Below are 16012 nucleotides of genomic sequence, written 5' to 3'. Positions count from 1 at the left end.
CACTATAATGGCACTCCCCCTATGTTCCAAGATAAATTCATTTACAATAGCATTGAGTCTGAGGTGACCTCAGCTCCTCTAAGACTCCTGTACAAGAAATGTCTGTCTCAGCCTGATGATTTCAGAGTGTTTATCCCTAACAGACTAGAACAACATCCTTTTCAGTTATTACTGGACTTGAAAGCATTTCATCCCAAGGTGACAGAAACCAAAAGAAACTCTTACCAAGCATATCTGCCTTTCCTGCATCATCACTATGAACTAAAACCTGTAGAGTTTTAGTCTATTTAGAACAAAAGAGATCCTAGCAAATATACTAAAACTAGAACTTTTAGCTTTGCCCACATGGATTTTTCCTTCATGTCTTTTGTTTCCTTACCACCCCCCCTTCTTTTTTCTCTTTCTTCTGTTTATACTTGATAACTATTTATGTTCCCATTAGAGCTAAATATTTGAGTTTTACTTTTTAATGCTCTCTTCACTCTATCACTGAACCAGAACAGATTTTTAGTCAAAGTTGTTTTCTTTCATGTCAAGGGATGTGGCTTTAGAGATATACAATTAATACATTTTCTTTAAAGAAAAAAAGAAGAAAAAAGCACATTTTCTGTTCAAATATTTGCTAAGAAATTTATACAGCTGTGGGAATTTAGTCATTCTCAAGCAAACCATAGTACAGGTTGCAATCACCTTCTCTTCACCCTTAATGAATATAAACTTGTTATGATCCCTGGGCCATTAGTAACCTGTATTTATTGCTGTATTTATCCATCATCATGTGGTTCAAAATACAGTTATACAGCAGTGGCTTCAGCATTTTTTAACTATGAAAAAACCCCATGAACTTTAGAAATTCAGTTCAAGCTCCATTTACACTAGTGGCAGATCCTACAGAAAAATCACGTTCCTACTTGATTTCTTTTCAGACGGAAGCCATTTTACTGATCATCCTCATTGTCTTTCACAGTAGTTCTGCTAGCTCTACCCTATTTTGAGAGCAGTGTATTGTTACATCTAATTTGTTCTTTAGTTTTCTTGATATTCTCGAATATGCCGTTTGCATTTTTGACTGCTTTTGTCCTCTGAGCAGACATTTGCAATGACTCTAAGGTGTCACTTGTGAGGGGTAAAAGCTAGGCCAATACTATTGCATAGAAATTTGGGGCAGTGCATCCATTTATCTTAAGGAGCTTTTAGTTTCTATATAATGAAATATTATCCTGGGAGCAGTGACTTGCTTTCTGGATTTCATCATCCAAGGTAGATCCATCACAGATGAACATCACTCTTGCCAGCTACATTTTAGGGAAATCATGAATGTGGAAGTATTCTGGCTCTGGATCCCAAATGGACCATCTGCCTGAGCTGCCTGCCCAAGTCCTGGAGAGAACAAAAGTTCAATTGTGTCTGTCTTCTCCATGTTTCTTAACAATGTGACAACAGCACAGGACAGTTTGAGTTACAATAAAAGAAATCAGGCCGTATTGTTGTCGGTATTACAAACATATTTGTAATGTAACTCTACAGCATTTGCATGTGCATTTGAACTGGGCTGGGTGTCTGTGCTCCAGTGCGGGAACTTTCTGAAGGTAATATCAGCATGGATGCAGAGTTTCTTTCTGGAGCTGATCATCTATGAACAATGGATACAGATAAAATACAGGAGAAAATGTTCCAGCTTCACCAGCCACTGATCTGTGAACCACTAAGCTGCATCAGGCACACAATGGTATCATTTAAAGTTTCAGGAACACACTGCAGATTTCCAAAGTCATTCAGCTGTTTGCTGGGTAAGGTTTGAAGCTAGACTGGTGAGCTGCACAATCTAATGCCCAGCTTTTCAACTGTTCATATAGATAAGTCCATATTGATACTGTTCATATAAACAAGGGCTCTTTTTTTTAACTGGGCAAATAAAGAGCTAAATACACAAATATACAAAATTTTAATCCAAAGTGTCTCCTTTGCTGTTGAAAACGATAATAAAGTTTGCAATAAATAAGAGATAAAATATGTAAATATTTGAACAAAAATATAATTAAAATAAATGAGAGAAACTTGTGTTTTCACAGCTGGGCATTGGTGCTAATTGTCAGCCTCACATTTCATCTTTAGGACTCAGTTGATAAAGCTAGCTATAACATATTTTCTGTCAAGAAGCCATTCATTTGTATAAAGATACATACCACTCCCCATCCGCCAAATAGCAAATTCATTCAGCAGATTTTGCAAGACGTACTAAAGCTGCAGCTTCACTGATCTTCATATAAAGGATTTGCTTCACTTGGGATATGTGCAAAAGCTTTTTATTACTTGTTGGATTTATTTTTTTTTAAATTATCACCTGCTATTGTTTTTCTAACTCCTCACTTTCAAATGCATCTTAAAAACACTTAATCTACCACCAACTTCCCACTAAGTCCATTCACCAGCAACAATAACTCTGGTGGAATGGAAGTTATGGGAACGATGCTCCACTTCTACCAATAATTTAATTTTAAAGCCATCTTAGTAGACTCACATTATGTATCAAACACCAGGTGGACAGAAGCCAGGAGGCTCCTCCACTCCAGGCCCTGGTATATCTCAACCTTGGTGTTGAGAAACTGTCTTCTCCTGGGATAAGAGGCTAATTTATCATCTACATAATGATGCATCTTTCTTGTTTCATCCAGCTGCCTTCTTTGGAAGAGATGGACAGCTAAAGAGACTTAAATAGATTATACCCTAATTAATAATTAACATTTAAAGCAGATATACAAAATGGCTCATAGCCAAATGGGAAATAAAACCTTTTTTTAAAGCTAGAATTAATTTCTTTCAGAGATGAAATGATAAGTATAAGAAAATATTTAGAGACATTTATCTACACATAGAAATACAAGTATTATAAGCTGAAAAAATCATGGAAAGGTTCCTGACATCTGGTCTTCCTTGATAATAGATATTCTTCCATGGTACTCAAGCAAAACGCTGAGTAGCAAATTCACAAAACTCTGTCTCCTACCCAGATAAGTTTGCTTTTCCCCCTCCGCTCCTATTTTTTTTTTCTCCCCCTTGTCTATAAAGCAAAGAAAATGTATGAGATGAAGCCAAATGTAGGAAAAATCACCAGGATTCAGAGGGGAAATCCTTACCTCTCTACTTATTCTCAGCAAAGTCTGAAAACAATTGACATTCAACAACAATGAACTCTACAGACCTTGTTACATCAAGTATTGCAGGACCACTTTGCTGCCATTTTTAAACTCTGGGCTGCTAAGGCTATGACTATAGAAAAGGATATTGGTATTTGAACACAAACCTGAAAACATGCATTACTTTTTTTTCTTTTTTTTTTAAAAAAAGTAAATAAAGCATCCTTTCCCCCATAACTCCAGCAAACAATTTCAGTACTACTAAGTTCAGTCCTTACATTTGGATTTACTCAATTTTATTTTTGGATAGAAAGCTATCCAAAGAGAATTCCCTCTCCCCTCAAAACCACGGCTGCTTTAATCCCAGAATGCATTTCAGCATTGACAGCAGAAGCAGAAGCCAAGTAGCCAAAGCAAGCCCTGCTACCTATCATGGCTGATGTCACTCCTTCTACCTCAGATCTCCACAGATGATGTTTCCCTCTGTCCTGCATATTTCCAAAGCAGCAGGCCTAGATGGTATCATCCGTCCTGCCTCTTGACATATAATATTTTGGGTGCAAAAAAGTGTCAGTTAGAGCCTCCTTCTGGCAGGTGCAACAACAGAAATAACCAGTACATGAATCTTCTTGCACCCCAAGCATCTGCGACACTCCTCACAAGACCCTGCCAGCTCCATGTGGTCATTGCTCTAAGCCTCTCCCTTCAGCATCACTCTACAAGTGCCATCACCAACGTTGCTCACTAGCTTGCATGACCTTCTCCTCCCTCTCTAAAGTTGCCTTGTCTGCTCAGGTTGGAAGATTCGCAGGCACCAGTGACCAACAGATTTTCTCCACATGGAGACTGTACCTAGGAAAGTGGAGGATTTACCTGCTGATTGATCCTTTGGTACCACTGTAAAAAGCAGGATAATTAGAAATTGTTGTCTTGTGCCAAAGTGTACAGGCCAAACTGACCAAGATACTTCAAATGGAAGCTGACAGTATTATCTTTGACCAAGTCTGAATGTTAAAAGAAAGGAAACAGTCCTTATTTTTAAGGCTGTGCTAGGAAAACATCTCTTGCAGAAAGTGAATAATAAATATACTGCATGCCATAGTAATGTCCATGGGGGAGGTAAGGGATTGCTATAAAACATAGTATTCTAACTACTACAGATGTTGCTGCTAGAATTTACAGCTTTCTGTGCGTGCTTATCTCTCCTTACCAGTTTCAGCACATTGAATCACATTCAAACATGGACCATTTTAAGCCATATTTTTATTATTTTAACCTTTTTTTTTAAACTACAATTAATTTCTTCTGTGCTATTCTGTAATGTTAAATAGATTCAAGACCTGTATTTACAAACCACATGCAATCCTATTTTGGCACATGTAAATTACATGCAAATACATTCTAAATTAGTTTGTTTATCACTCCAGAATTCTAATCCAAAGGTTTTGGTTTTTTAAATTTAGTCTCTATTCTGACATGTTTACAAATGAGTTTGACTTTGGAAAATAACTTAATAAACTCAGGGTTAGCTATGCAATTAGAGGAGGCATCTGGGAACCATAAAACCTGGAAAACAATATTTACATCTTTTGTACATCCAAGATTCCACTTTTTTTTCTCCCTTAAATTCATCATTTCAAAATATTGCAGTTATTTTTGTATGAGGACAAACAACAAGAATTCATTTTTATAACCAATGACCCCTCTCTCCAATGAGCAATTCATGGGGTAGCACTGGATAAAATGCACAAAGTAGAAGATTTCATTATAAAAAAGAAAATGAAAAATAACTGAATTAACATTGATCATGACTTTTCAACAGCATTTCTTATTATTACAGCCAGGCAAAGCCTCCTGTGGGCAGTAAAGCTTTCCCATGTATTATTAGCCCTCTACAGAAAGCTATGAAAAGACACAAATCTGTTTTGTCAAAGGACAGAAGAGCATTTAGTTATAAGAGAAAGTATGGTCATAATCCATTGTGGGGTTAGAGGTGAAGAAAACAGAACTATAACACAAAGCCTTAAGAGAGTAATACTCCTGCAGTTAATTCCTGAACACCGCAGTAGAGCTGCCTGGTTTGTGGGGAGAATACATTCTCAGGGCAACCTGACATCTATACGGTTTATATTTATTAGTAGCAGCACTATTATATAGCATCTCTATTTGTGCTAGGTACAAACGCACATGACACCATGGCTCCTGCTTTGAGAGGCATTTGTTGAGATGCCACAAGTGTCCACGTGGCCGGCGTGAAAGCAGAGGTGACCACCCGTGCCTGGGTGAAGGGGGCAGAGATGGGAATGTCTTGCTTTGCCATGCTGCTGGCAGTGGTCCAGCCCAGGGCCCAAAGCAGCTGCCCCAGGTACTCAAAACTAGACCATTTAGGAAATTTTTTTCGTATATAAAAGCTATTTTAGTGCTTGAATAACAAAATTCAGGCCCATCCGCTGGAGCAAAGGGGTTCGGGATCACACACTAACACAGTGCATGAACTTGCTTTTGGTGTCAGGTTTGTCAAATCTTTGACAACGATTAGGGGTTTGTTCCAAGTAAGAGGCAAATTAAGTGTTCTGGATCAGATCCCAAAGCAAACTTGCAGCAGGTCTGAGTGACTAGATGAGGATTCCTTTTACATCCAGCCACAGGCCCTACACCCTCACAGTCCCTGGGAGGAACGGCAAGCAGGCGGGTTTAGCACAGGGGACAGCAGCACCACAGCAGAATTTAGCACTGTGCGGAGGCTGCTTGGAGGATGGGCAGAAAATCAGGATCTCTACAGATAATTCTTCCTTCCTTCCAGAAGTCCCCAGAGAATAAGGACAATGGATGCAGCTGTGTAACAGTGCAGGTAATACAATAAAAACATCAAGAGTAATATAACCTCTGCTGTCTCCTAGATATTTTGAACACACTTATTTTCATTTTGATTCATATGGCCCAGAAAATACAACTTTTTGGTTTCTGTTGCCCTCCCCAGGCCCCACTGCAGACCTTACCCCATACCACCTTGTGCCCCTTCCCCTCCCCTGCCTTGCTGCTTTGCCAGCACTCTGCCCTGGCACTCACAGCATCTACGTGGTCCAGTGCAGCATCTTGTACAGATACTACAGCTAGCTGCAACGTCAAAAGCAGACCATGGTGTTAAAACAGTATTTCACCTTCCTTTAACCTGCTTTTTAAGGACACTGCAGTGATACTACTGCCTAACAGTACTCACGTTATCTCATTTAGCAGCATCTCAGATAACTCCCTCCAATACTGCACTGAGCTGTGTGATGGACAAGTCACTTTTCCACCATGGGTTATCCTGCACTTTCAGTCTGTTTTCAGAAAACCATCACACCTTCCCCATTCAAATCTCTACTAAAAAATCCTTTGTGCCTTCATGTTACAAGCTCAAAATAATAATAAAGGCCCTAGGTTATCCTTTCTTGTGGGTTTCCCAGTGACCTTGGTTGACTGCTTTAACAGAAAATATTCTGCATACCAAAAAAATGAGCCCACTGACAATTCTTAGAAACACAATGAGCCAAGAAAAAGTCCTTTGTGCAGTTCCAACTCCCCTCTTCCTCAGTCCCATCCATTGTAGCTGTATGATCATCACCGTTTTGCCATTTTCTGTTACATCAGAGATTGGAGGAAAGGGGTAGCAAAGAGGTACAGGAGTCCAGAAGGCGATAAAGACAGTAGTGGATAGCTTCTCAAAAATAAAATGCAGTTCTATTAAAAACATCTTTTATTTTTGACATTCTCTTTCCAGGTTTCCTGCCCACTGCCCCTTGCTTTGTCTATTTAAGTCACCAACTATTCAGGGGCAGCTTGGTGTCACACTGTGCATCCAGCGCAATGACATCTTTCTGAACTGGGATACATGGGTGCTACTAAAATAGAAATGAAGCAGTTAGCTATATGTGCCTGGCTAGGTTAAAAAAAAAAAGTCACAAGGAAAGGTTCAGGTCCAGGTACAATTCAGCAGCACTGGAATGACAACACCCTAAAGCCAGTTAAAAAAAAAAAAAAAAAAAAAAAGAAAAAAAAGAGTTAGGGCTTATTTATCTCAGGCATAGCACCCAGATAACACGGCTTGTCGGCATTTGGACCCACACTGGTGAGTCTGCTACAAGCAGCACAGCTCTGCTATTCAGGTCTCTGGTAGCTCGTGCATTTCTGCACTGTACTCCATTTTGTAGTGTCAATATAATCCTCTGCTGTCTTCTAGATATTTAATACGCTGATTTTCACTAAGTCTTGTTCAGGTCACTCAGCAGATAATTAAACAAACAAAAAAGAATAATTCTAAGTGAAGAGACTGTTTCCATACAGATGCCCTTGCAAATTAAAATTTCATTAAAAAGAAAGAAAGCTTTCCATTCTTTCTAAAACCATCTGATACTCAAGAAAGTGGTTTTTTTGGAGAAGGAAAAAAGAAAAGATATTATTTTATGTTTTTCTCAAGCTTACGCAAAAAGAGAAGGAGCACAATACACCTGTGCACAGAATTGCTCATTTTCACTCTCTCTAAATGAGCCAGATGCTCATTCTGCACATTGTGAAGTAAAACAGAAAGCATTATGTGCAAACATTTACAGCATAAAAAGCCTCGTCAGCTGGGATACTTGCTGCTTCTGAAAATTCTGATCAAAGATAAAAACCAAGACAACTTATTGTAATCAATTATGCACAGATAGTCCTCAGTGTATGTGCAATTCATAAAAATAATACTAAAAACATAACGTGGATTTACATGCAGAAATGAAATATGGACATGGACAGAACATTAATCTTCTGATTGGTATCTTAAATCGACAATCCCAGTTCTTTAAGTGAATCTCTAGCTAAATAGTGCTTCCTTGAAAAAATTTCCATCAGCCCTTTAACCGCTCTCACTTACACAAGAGGAGCTGCAGGGACAGAGCCCAGGACCGTGTGAAGGTTACAGCAGGCTGCAGTCGGGGAATCAGCACTACAAGAAGCTGGACGCAGGTTTTATTTTTGCGTAGGCAGAGATGATTGACCCGCACACAAATCCAAAAAGCACTCATGATGCAAAGAAAGCCATTACTCAACAATCTGGATTTTTTTAAAAGAGGGACTGCAATACACGGTGGCAAGCCAGACTCAACATATAGCAGGCTCCCTTGCCGAAGTTCCCCTATATGTACATCCCACTGTACGTACGCTGACCAGAGGCAAACTGCAATGATCACCCTCCCACATAAGCCACTAAATTCAAAAGGGAAGTTGAAGATGTATTCAGGTTTCAGGCATGTATGAACATGCTATCATCGTCGTCCTCACTAACACCAAATTCACACTTCAAGGTCTTTTCTATGTCTTTTTCACTCAGCATTATAACAGTCAAGTCAAGGAATTCACATCGCCATGTCAATCCTTCCATCAACTTTACACCCCTCAAAACCTGTAAAATATTTATATTTCCACATGAGGATTTATTCCTATTTTGTTCTAGCTGACATCCTTTCGTCACAGGTCTTACACGTTTTTGCCTGGGTGAGCCCCAAAGAGTATGCAGTGACTTAATGAGCAGATCAATTACTGTTCATAAGAAAAGATACTGTCTCTTTAAAGGTTATTTGAAGGTTGATTGCTATCTTATTGCTTATATCCTGCAAATCTATTCAGCCTTATGAATGAATTTGACCTTTTTATACTTACTGGGGGAAAAAAAACAGAACAGAAGTTAATTTAGAGCTCTATAATACAACACTTTTTCCCAGAGAAATGAAAGGGCATTCAAATCGATACCTGCACAATAACACTCTGATGAATGTTTGCACCCAATTTTCTCATTTTGCTAACTTGAGATTGGGCATTTTGAATAGTTCTCAAAGAACATATTCTTTATGTGCTGTGAAGTATGTGGTATTGTGTCCAAACAATGCTAGAGGATAATCATTATAGGAGTATCACTGGGCCTGAAAAGGTCAGTTAGTTAGAAATGTCAGCTTTCAATGCAACTATGCCGGACCTTCCTATGTAAGGATCCAATTAAAGGGACATGCCAAGGTGCATGGAAACATCATGGTGACCCAGAATAATAATAAGGTATTGTGGAAAAGCTTGATATTTTTCTTCAAAAGTAATGGATTAGCCTTTAGAATATCTTCTCTGCAGTCTTATTTTGACTTCGCAAATATCACTTATTCTACATGTATCCATAAAAAGGTCCTTTTTTTAAAATGCAAAGGTGGGGGTGAAACAGCCTTACTAAAAGTAAATATTTTTGCAACTAAATGAAAAAATTCTAGTTTCATTATTGGGTCAAGAAAGTGTCATTTCAATAGATATCAAAACTGTGATATTTGAGATGAATATAGATGGTCTTTGGGGAGACAGATGGGGATGGATCAGGGGACAGGCAGAAGGATCAGGGTGGACTTATTCTCTGGGGCCATGTTGTGAGTGAAGACTGTCTGCTCTGGGAAAAGATGGGAACAGCAACACTGTTCAGTGAGTATGTAGCATCTCTGCAGTCATTATTCCGGCAAATGGAGAGGTATAAGTAAGAATTAGGAAGGTACTGATCTGCATGAATAAGTAATTACAAGCAACAATATTACTTCTCCTTATCACAGCAAATGGAAATTCTTACAGCTCTTCAGATAGAGTAAAGATGAGAAATTGGATACAGTCAAATTTCCTAATTAGCCTCAGGACAGCTGAAACCAACTTAATGGCACGAAAAGAAAAAGTCCATGTTTTCTCTCTGCATTCTGTTAGTACATCATCTTGCTAAAGTTTTAAGTCTGGAACAAACTACTTCCTGTAGTTTCAGGGTTCAGCTAAGACTGACAACACGGGAATTTCACTTTGAGCTGAGACTTTAGCATATATATTTTATTTGTATGGTAGAGAAACTCTTGTGCTGTGGGTTCAAACAAACCACGTCTATTGCCTTGCTGAGCAATGAAGTGTTTTACCCCCCCAAGTTATTTTACATTATTCTGGGCAAATGGGTGGATTAAGACCCAGTGTCTTAGTTATATGAGAAATAGTTTCACTCCTATCCATCACTGAGCATTAAAAGACTCAATTATTACTGGAAAGATAAGTAATTTCTTTTCTCCATCACCTTTTCAAATAAAATAGCATGTGAAGCTTCACTAACAAACATGAACAGTAATTATGTTAGGCTGTTTAAAAACCCAAGACGCTATCCCTTGACACATACTTAGACCAAAATCAATGTACTATTAATTAATAAGGACTAGCAAAAATAGTACCCGAATTTTAGCAGCAAACAACTTTCTGTCACATTTTATTACTCTGTATCATTTTTACTAATACCTGTCTTATAGCTTCATGACTTTGAGTTCATATTATTTTCATGCTTCAATTAGAAAGAAGTAGATAGCCAGACTATCCAGGAAGGTAATGGAAAAGTCTTGTAGCAGGGCTTAGTGGTGGAATTTATAGTTAAATGAAACTTTCAAATATACAATAAAACTTCTCCTTCCTTTACGTAGTTTTACTTGAGGTCTCATAAGCAGTAATATGTAGAAATGCAAAACTTAATCAGCTAAAAAATATAGCAAATCCCACATATCACTTTATGCAATGCCAGGAGAGTAGAAATATATTTTCCCAACCAGAGGAAATTAACTAGGCAACAGTCCTATATCTATAATTTAAAGCAGTAAAATATGTATGGCAGAAACTAAAGCCACCTTAAAAGAATTCAGGGTAGCAGTGTATCACAAATTAATGAAATGGAGACATTTTTAGAGCATGAAGCACTGACGATATTAAAGGGGGGAGAATATTTCACCACATAGATCAGTCTGATAAATACTTTTAAAATCAAGCTTTTTTCCCCTGTTTAAAAGTGTAAGAGCTTGAATATTAGGGGGAAGCACACACAAAGTCATTAACATTGCTCATCAAATCTCAATGCCGCTCCACAGAGATTAGGAATATCTCACTCTGCCCCTGCATGTAAACCTCTAATGTGGTCAGAGGAAAATCTGAGTAAATCAAAAGGCAGGAATTATGGAGCCAGCTCTTACTTTATTTCACCTAAAACATAGCTGAAAGAAGCTCTAAAATACTTTATATTTCATGCTGTAGCCAAGTTGGGCACTATGGAATATTCAACTACCCCAGGTTTTTTAAATGCAATCAATTTACTGCTGCCAAATGTAGTAGGTTTATATACATCTGGGAAACATGCACCTACAGTGCTGATGAATTTCTCCTGACATTGCACTGATTTCAAGAGAATGTTATTTTAAATTGGCAGTAGAGAGACTGGTAGAGAAGGATAAAGCCCTGAGGACGGCTGAATCAAAGAGAATTTCAAAAGAATTTTCCTGATGGTTCTTGGATAATATCACGTTAGCTATTTTCAAAGCCAATAGTTTCCAACACACTTCCATTTATGGTATCAATAATTAAAAAATACTTCAGTGGGAGATGAACTTACCTTACTGAGAAGAGAAATTGGAAAGCTTTATTATTATCATAAACACAGGAGATGCAAAAAGCTTTGTCTCCATGGAAAAGCTATGGAAACAGGGATATCTTATTTGCAACTATTGAGTGGTTACCACAAAATGTGATGTGATTGTATGTGCATGTTCAAAGTGTTACTACATGATCACACAGAAATTAAGGGCAGATCCTCATCTCCTCTGTGCAGCAAGGCCAAATTAAACCACCTGAAGATTAGGTCCTAAAACCCAAAGTCAACCAGAAGAGTGTTAAGGAAATATTTTGGATCAAATTCAGAGGTAAAACTAAGTTTAAAGAAAATTTAAATTACCAAAACTTAAATCTCATTATGTCCCACTCCCTGCCAGCACGTCCCTGCCAGCTACTAATGAATTTTTAACATCTTTCCCCCACCCCACTGCGCACATCGGCTCTGACTCCGGCACCCTGAACCGTACAGCACATTACAGTCTAATTGTAACTCACATGTCAAGGGGCAAGAAGAAAGGAGTGTGGTGAGAGCATTGATAAATTTAACTTAACATTCCTCCAGCTACTCAGCAGTAAGGCAGAGCAGTGAACTCCCCTCCACATTTTACATGGGTGTCAGTTACTTCAAAGGAATATATTTGAGCATGAGGGAGCCTGGCTCGCTCCCAGCTTATGCATCATTTGTGTCTGGCTGTTTCTGGAGACCCACAGCAAAGCAAAGACTTCCTCCAGTTTGGGGTGCATTGTGGAGCTTACCGTAGCTGTTTTCTTAGGGGCGCTGGAACAGGTCAGCTCTGTATGTTGCATGAAAAATGTGTAGCTGGAGCTGCAGCTCTCACCCTCCGCATTTCTTCCTTTTTCTTTTTTTTTTTTTTCCCCATTTTTTCCCAGAGTGCTCTCAGTCCAGGTTACAGATTAACGATCTCTACCCATTCAGTTTAACATACAAATGTACTTTTAAGTCAAGAACCTGTGCCGTCGGGTTTTGCAGAGTTGCGTGCACATTGCTGGGTGTTTGGCAGCCGTCTGGAGTAAGGCAAGAGGTGGCTGCAGGTCACCCTCACAGCATGGGCTCGGCACAGTGTGGGCAGGATGCAGATGCAGGGCACGAGGAACGGGCACCGCTTCCTACCCATTGGTGACTCCTGGGAAATCGTGCAACAGCCACAGGGAACAGCGCGACTGCCATGAGGTAATGTTAAGGTTTCTGTGATCCCACAATCTCTCTTTTGAATGTTTTGGCACTTGTGGCACCAAAAACTTAAGGGGTTTCTCAACACCCCTTAACGGACATTAATGACATCGTTTTACCTTGCAATTAACCTCCTTAACTGGCTGATCAATTTTTGGAAATTTTTTTCGTGGCACATGGAGAAGAGCTGTTGTAATACCTGCAAGGGATCATGAAGCGATTCTTGACTAAATGTACAAAAACGGGTTCGAGAATTTCACACACACACAGAAGAAGGATGATATTCGTCATGACGGAAGTGCAAATCACAGAGGTCACCTTTGGTTTTGAAGTCCTTTGTATACTCTTACAATTAAGCAATAGGGCTTTCGTGGCTGATAACTACGTGCGAGACATGGAGGATTTTCATACTATAAATAAGGCTGAGTGACCTCCTCCACAAACAAAGGCTTCCTGCCTGCGGCAAGGTGGAGAGCAGGAACAAGTCCCAAAGGATTAACAGCTGCAACTAAATAGCCCAGTCCCTAATTTGAATCAGTAAATTAAGGGATGACAGTGATTATGGCTGATCTCAGCCATTATAAACGATATCATGATTTTGTAAAAGCAAACTGTTGATGTCAGATCTCAGAGCTAGGACTCAAAGAATGAAATATTTTTTAAAGTTGCAGTCTCCAAAGAGAGATAAAATCCTCAAGACTATGATTTATTTTATTTTATTTTTGTATTTGTAGGGCCCAAACTAGACCCTTTAATCCACAGGTTGACATTTTCCAATCCTACTAGGAATTAAGTGCCTAACTTTTTCAGCCTCTTTGAAAAATCTCAGCTTTAGGTTCTTAGGTAAGTTTGGCCTGAACCAGCATCAGGCTTCTTTTGAAAAATGCCTTTACTGAAAGCACAACTGTAGGCACTCAATTATATAATCACGGCAAAAATATTAGGTTTTTTCCCTATGTAGCCAATTATTGTAGATTTCTGGCTAAATATCAAAGGGTAAAACTTGCACTTCAGAAAAAATGTGTGTTAGAGAATGCTTTTTTCCCCCCTTTTAGTGCAGTATGTCTACCTCTGCAGTTATTGAAAGCTATTTTGATCCTTCCAGCTAATTGCTGTGTTGATTTAGTAGATTGCTGTATTAAACTGAGAGATCTGAAGCAATAGCTGTTTACTGTGATCACATCTATGCACAACCTCAATTTAGTCAACCTTTTCACTGTTCCAGTGAATACTGTATCTGAAATTATGTGGAAGGTATCATAAATTCATTTTACAGAAAACTCTCATATTATGTTATTTTGGTCCCCAACCTTCTTTTTTCTCTTATTAAAAAAGTATCTGTGGACTTGGTGCCCTTATCCAAGATCTGAGTGTTTATTATGGTTAAGACCTTCAGAAATCTTTTTCTTTTTCCTCTAGAAATAGGGAATGCTGAAGATACAAAAAATGAAAAATGTGCCATGTTTGTCCTTGAAGTTACAGTCAGAATAGTGACAATGGCTGTATCACACTGTATTGTTGCTTTTATCAGCAAGTGCCCTGAGCATACATTAACATAATTGCAAACTGCATGAAAAGTGAACATGCAAAAATGTGATGCAATTGCCAATAGCCTCAAACATCTGTCCCAACAAAGTGATCCTCCTCCTTATTTTAATTCTTATTATTTTAACAAGGTTAGTGAAGGAGAAACCATGTCACAGATGATATCTACATTTAGAATGTCAGAACAATTATTAATGCAAAATTGTTATCCAAGCAAATGTGTGTCACATTTTGTTCACTTCCCATAACACCTGTTCATTTCGCTAACACGTTATTCCCAGTTAAAGCCAGAACTCATTAGTCCCAGTTAAAGCCAAACTGAAAGCTTAAACGCACATACATCTGAAAATTTGAAAAAGTTAACTAAAAGATAGCACCGTTCAAGCACATCTGAAGCCGCTGGGCAGCAAACTTCTGTAGCAGCTAGTGGAAGGAAACTGAGCCAGAAAAATAGTAATAAATTAAAAGTCACCCAGCTTTAAGAGCTGAGATCAAAGAGGAGCACTATTAAAATGACGAGCATTTCAATCACGGTGCTGAGACCTTCAAAACGCAGTACGCCAAAAAGCCCACCACCTTCCCAACACATTTTGGTTTACCTCCTCAATAGGTAAATGACAAAAGCCATTATGAAGCAGATTGCTTAAAGCATTTTAATTTTACCTAAACATTTTCTTACTCACTTCGCGGTTCTCCAGACCTAAGCCTGGACCTCCCGTCTCCCACCACAGGCACAGAGGGCCACTGTGTCCACGTTTGCCACCAAGGAAAGTCAAACTTGCATTTCTGTGATACTTGAACACACATTGTAAATTCGAGGGCATCTGCCCTGCAGATATACCAGTAACTCTAACCCCAGGAGGCTTAAAGAAATATCAGCACTCAAATTCATAGAGTAAAGGTCTGAAGAGGCAGCTCTGTGAACGGATAACTGCCCGGGGCTTTGCCAAGCACAATATAGCTGTCACTTGTTATTACGTGAAAGATTTTCTGGGGAACAGTGTTTTTCATTTTGCATGTCAGAGACAGGGGAAAAACACATTTAGACAACCATCTCTTTAAGAAAAGAGAAGAGAACCGTGCAGCAGAGCTCACTTACCAGGGCTGGTTATTGTCAGGAGGTCAAGCTGCCGTTTCTGCTGAAAAACAAATTATAAAAGGAATTGTTAAAAGGGGACTAATTTTAGTGGGTCAGCTTAGACCTGCAAAGTAAGTGTTCTGACATTTATAGCAGAGTTAATTACAAGTTACATGGCTCACAGTAACTCTTTTGGATGGGATCCACATGTATTTTATAAGGAAGAAAGAAAACCCTTGCTCAGTCCTTTTAATGTGTTTTTATTTGCACTTATAAAGTGTTACTATTTCTTTTTTGGAACATATACTTGAAATGGATAGCTAGAAGCACAGATGGACCGATATATTTATAAAAGTGATTTCTGATTCCACAGGGAAGACAAGGAACCAAGACAAGAAACTCTAAGTTCTTTATTCATATCAATCACTGACTCATAGCCTGTATGTGATCAAACACAATTATATTGCCTTGGGGTGAACCTTTCAAAGACATGTAAGAGGATCTAGACAAACTCAAGACTGATAAAAGGAAAGCTTCTTTTCATGCTGAGTGCAGTCAGCCCATGGATCTCATTGCCACCAGATATCCCTCTCCCCAAAATCTTGCCAGACTTGA

General features: G+C 38.7%; 1 protein-coding gene across 1 annotated transcript in view; it reads right to left on the bottom strand.

Annotated features, from left to right (window-relative positions):
• LOC141926403 (BEN domain-containing protein 5) overlaps positions 1–16012 on the bottom strand; it is a 971122-nt gene that overhangs the window by 439128 nt on the left and 515982 nt on the right. The window contains exon 7 of the mRNA XM_074832076.1: positions 15419–15458. Within this exon, the coding sequence (XP_074688177.1) occupies positions 15419–15458 (40 nt within the window). The remainder of the gene's footprint in view (positions 1–15418; positions 15459–16012) is intronic.

Source organism: Strix aluco, chromosome 8 (assembly GCF_031877795.1).
Source record: "Strix aluco isolate bStrAlu1 chromosome 8, bStrAlu1.hap1, whole genome shotgun sequence".
Classification (NCBI taxonomy): domain Eukaryota; kingdom Metazoa; phylum Chordata; class Aves; order Strigiformes; family Strigidae; genus Strix; species Strix aluco.
This window is presented reverse-complemented; position numbering and strand designations above follow the sequence as displayed.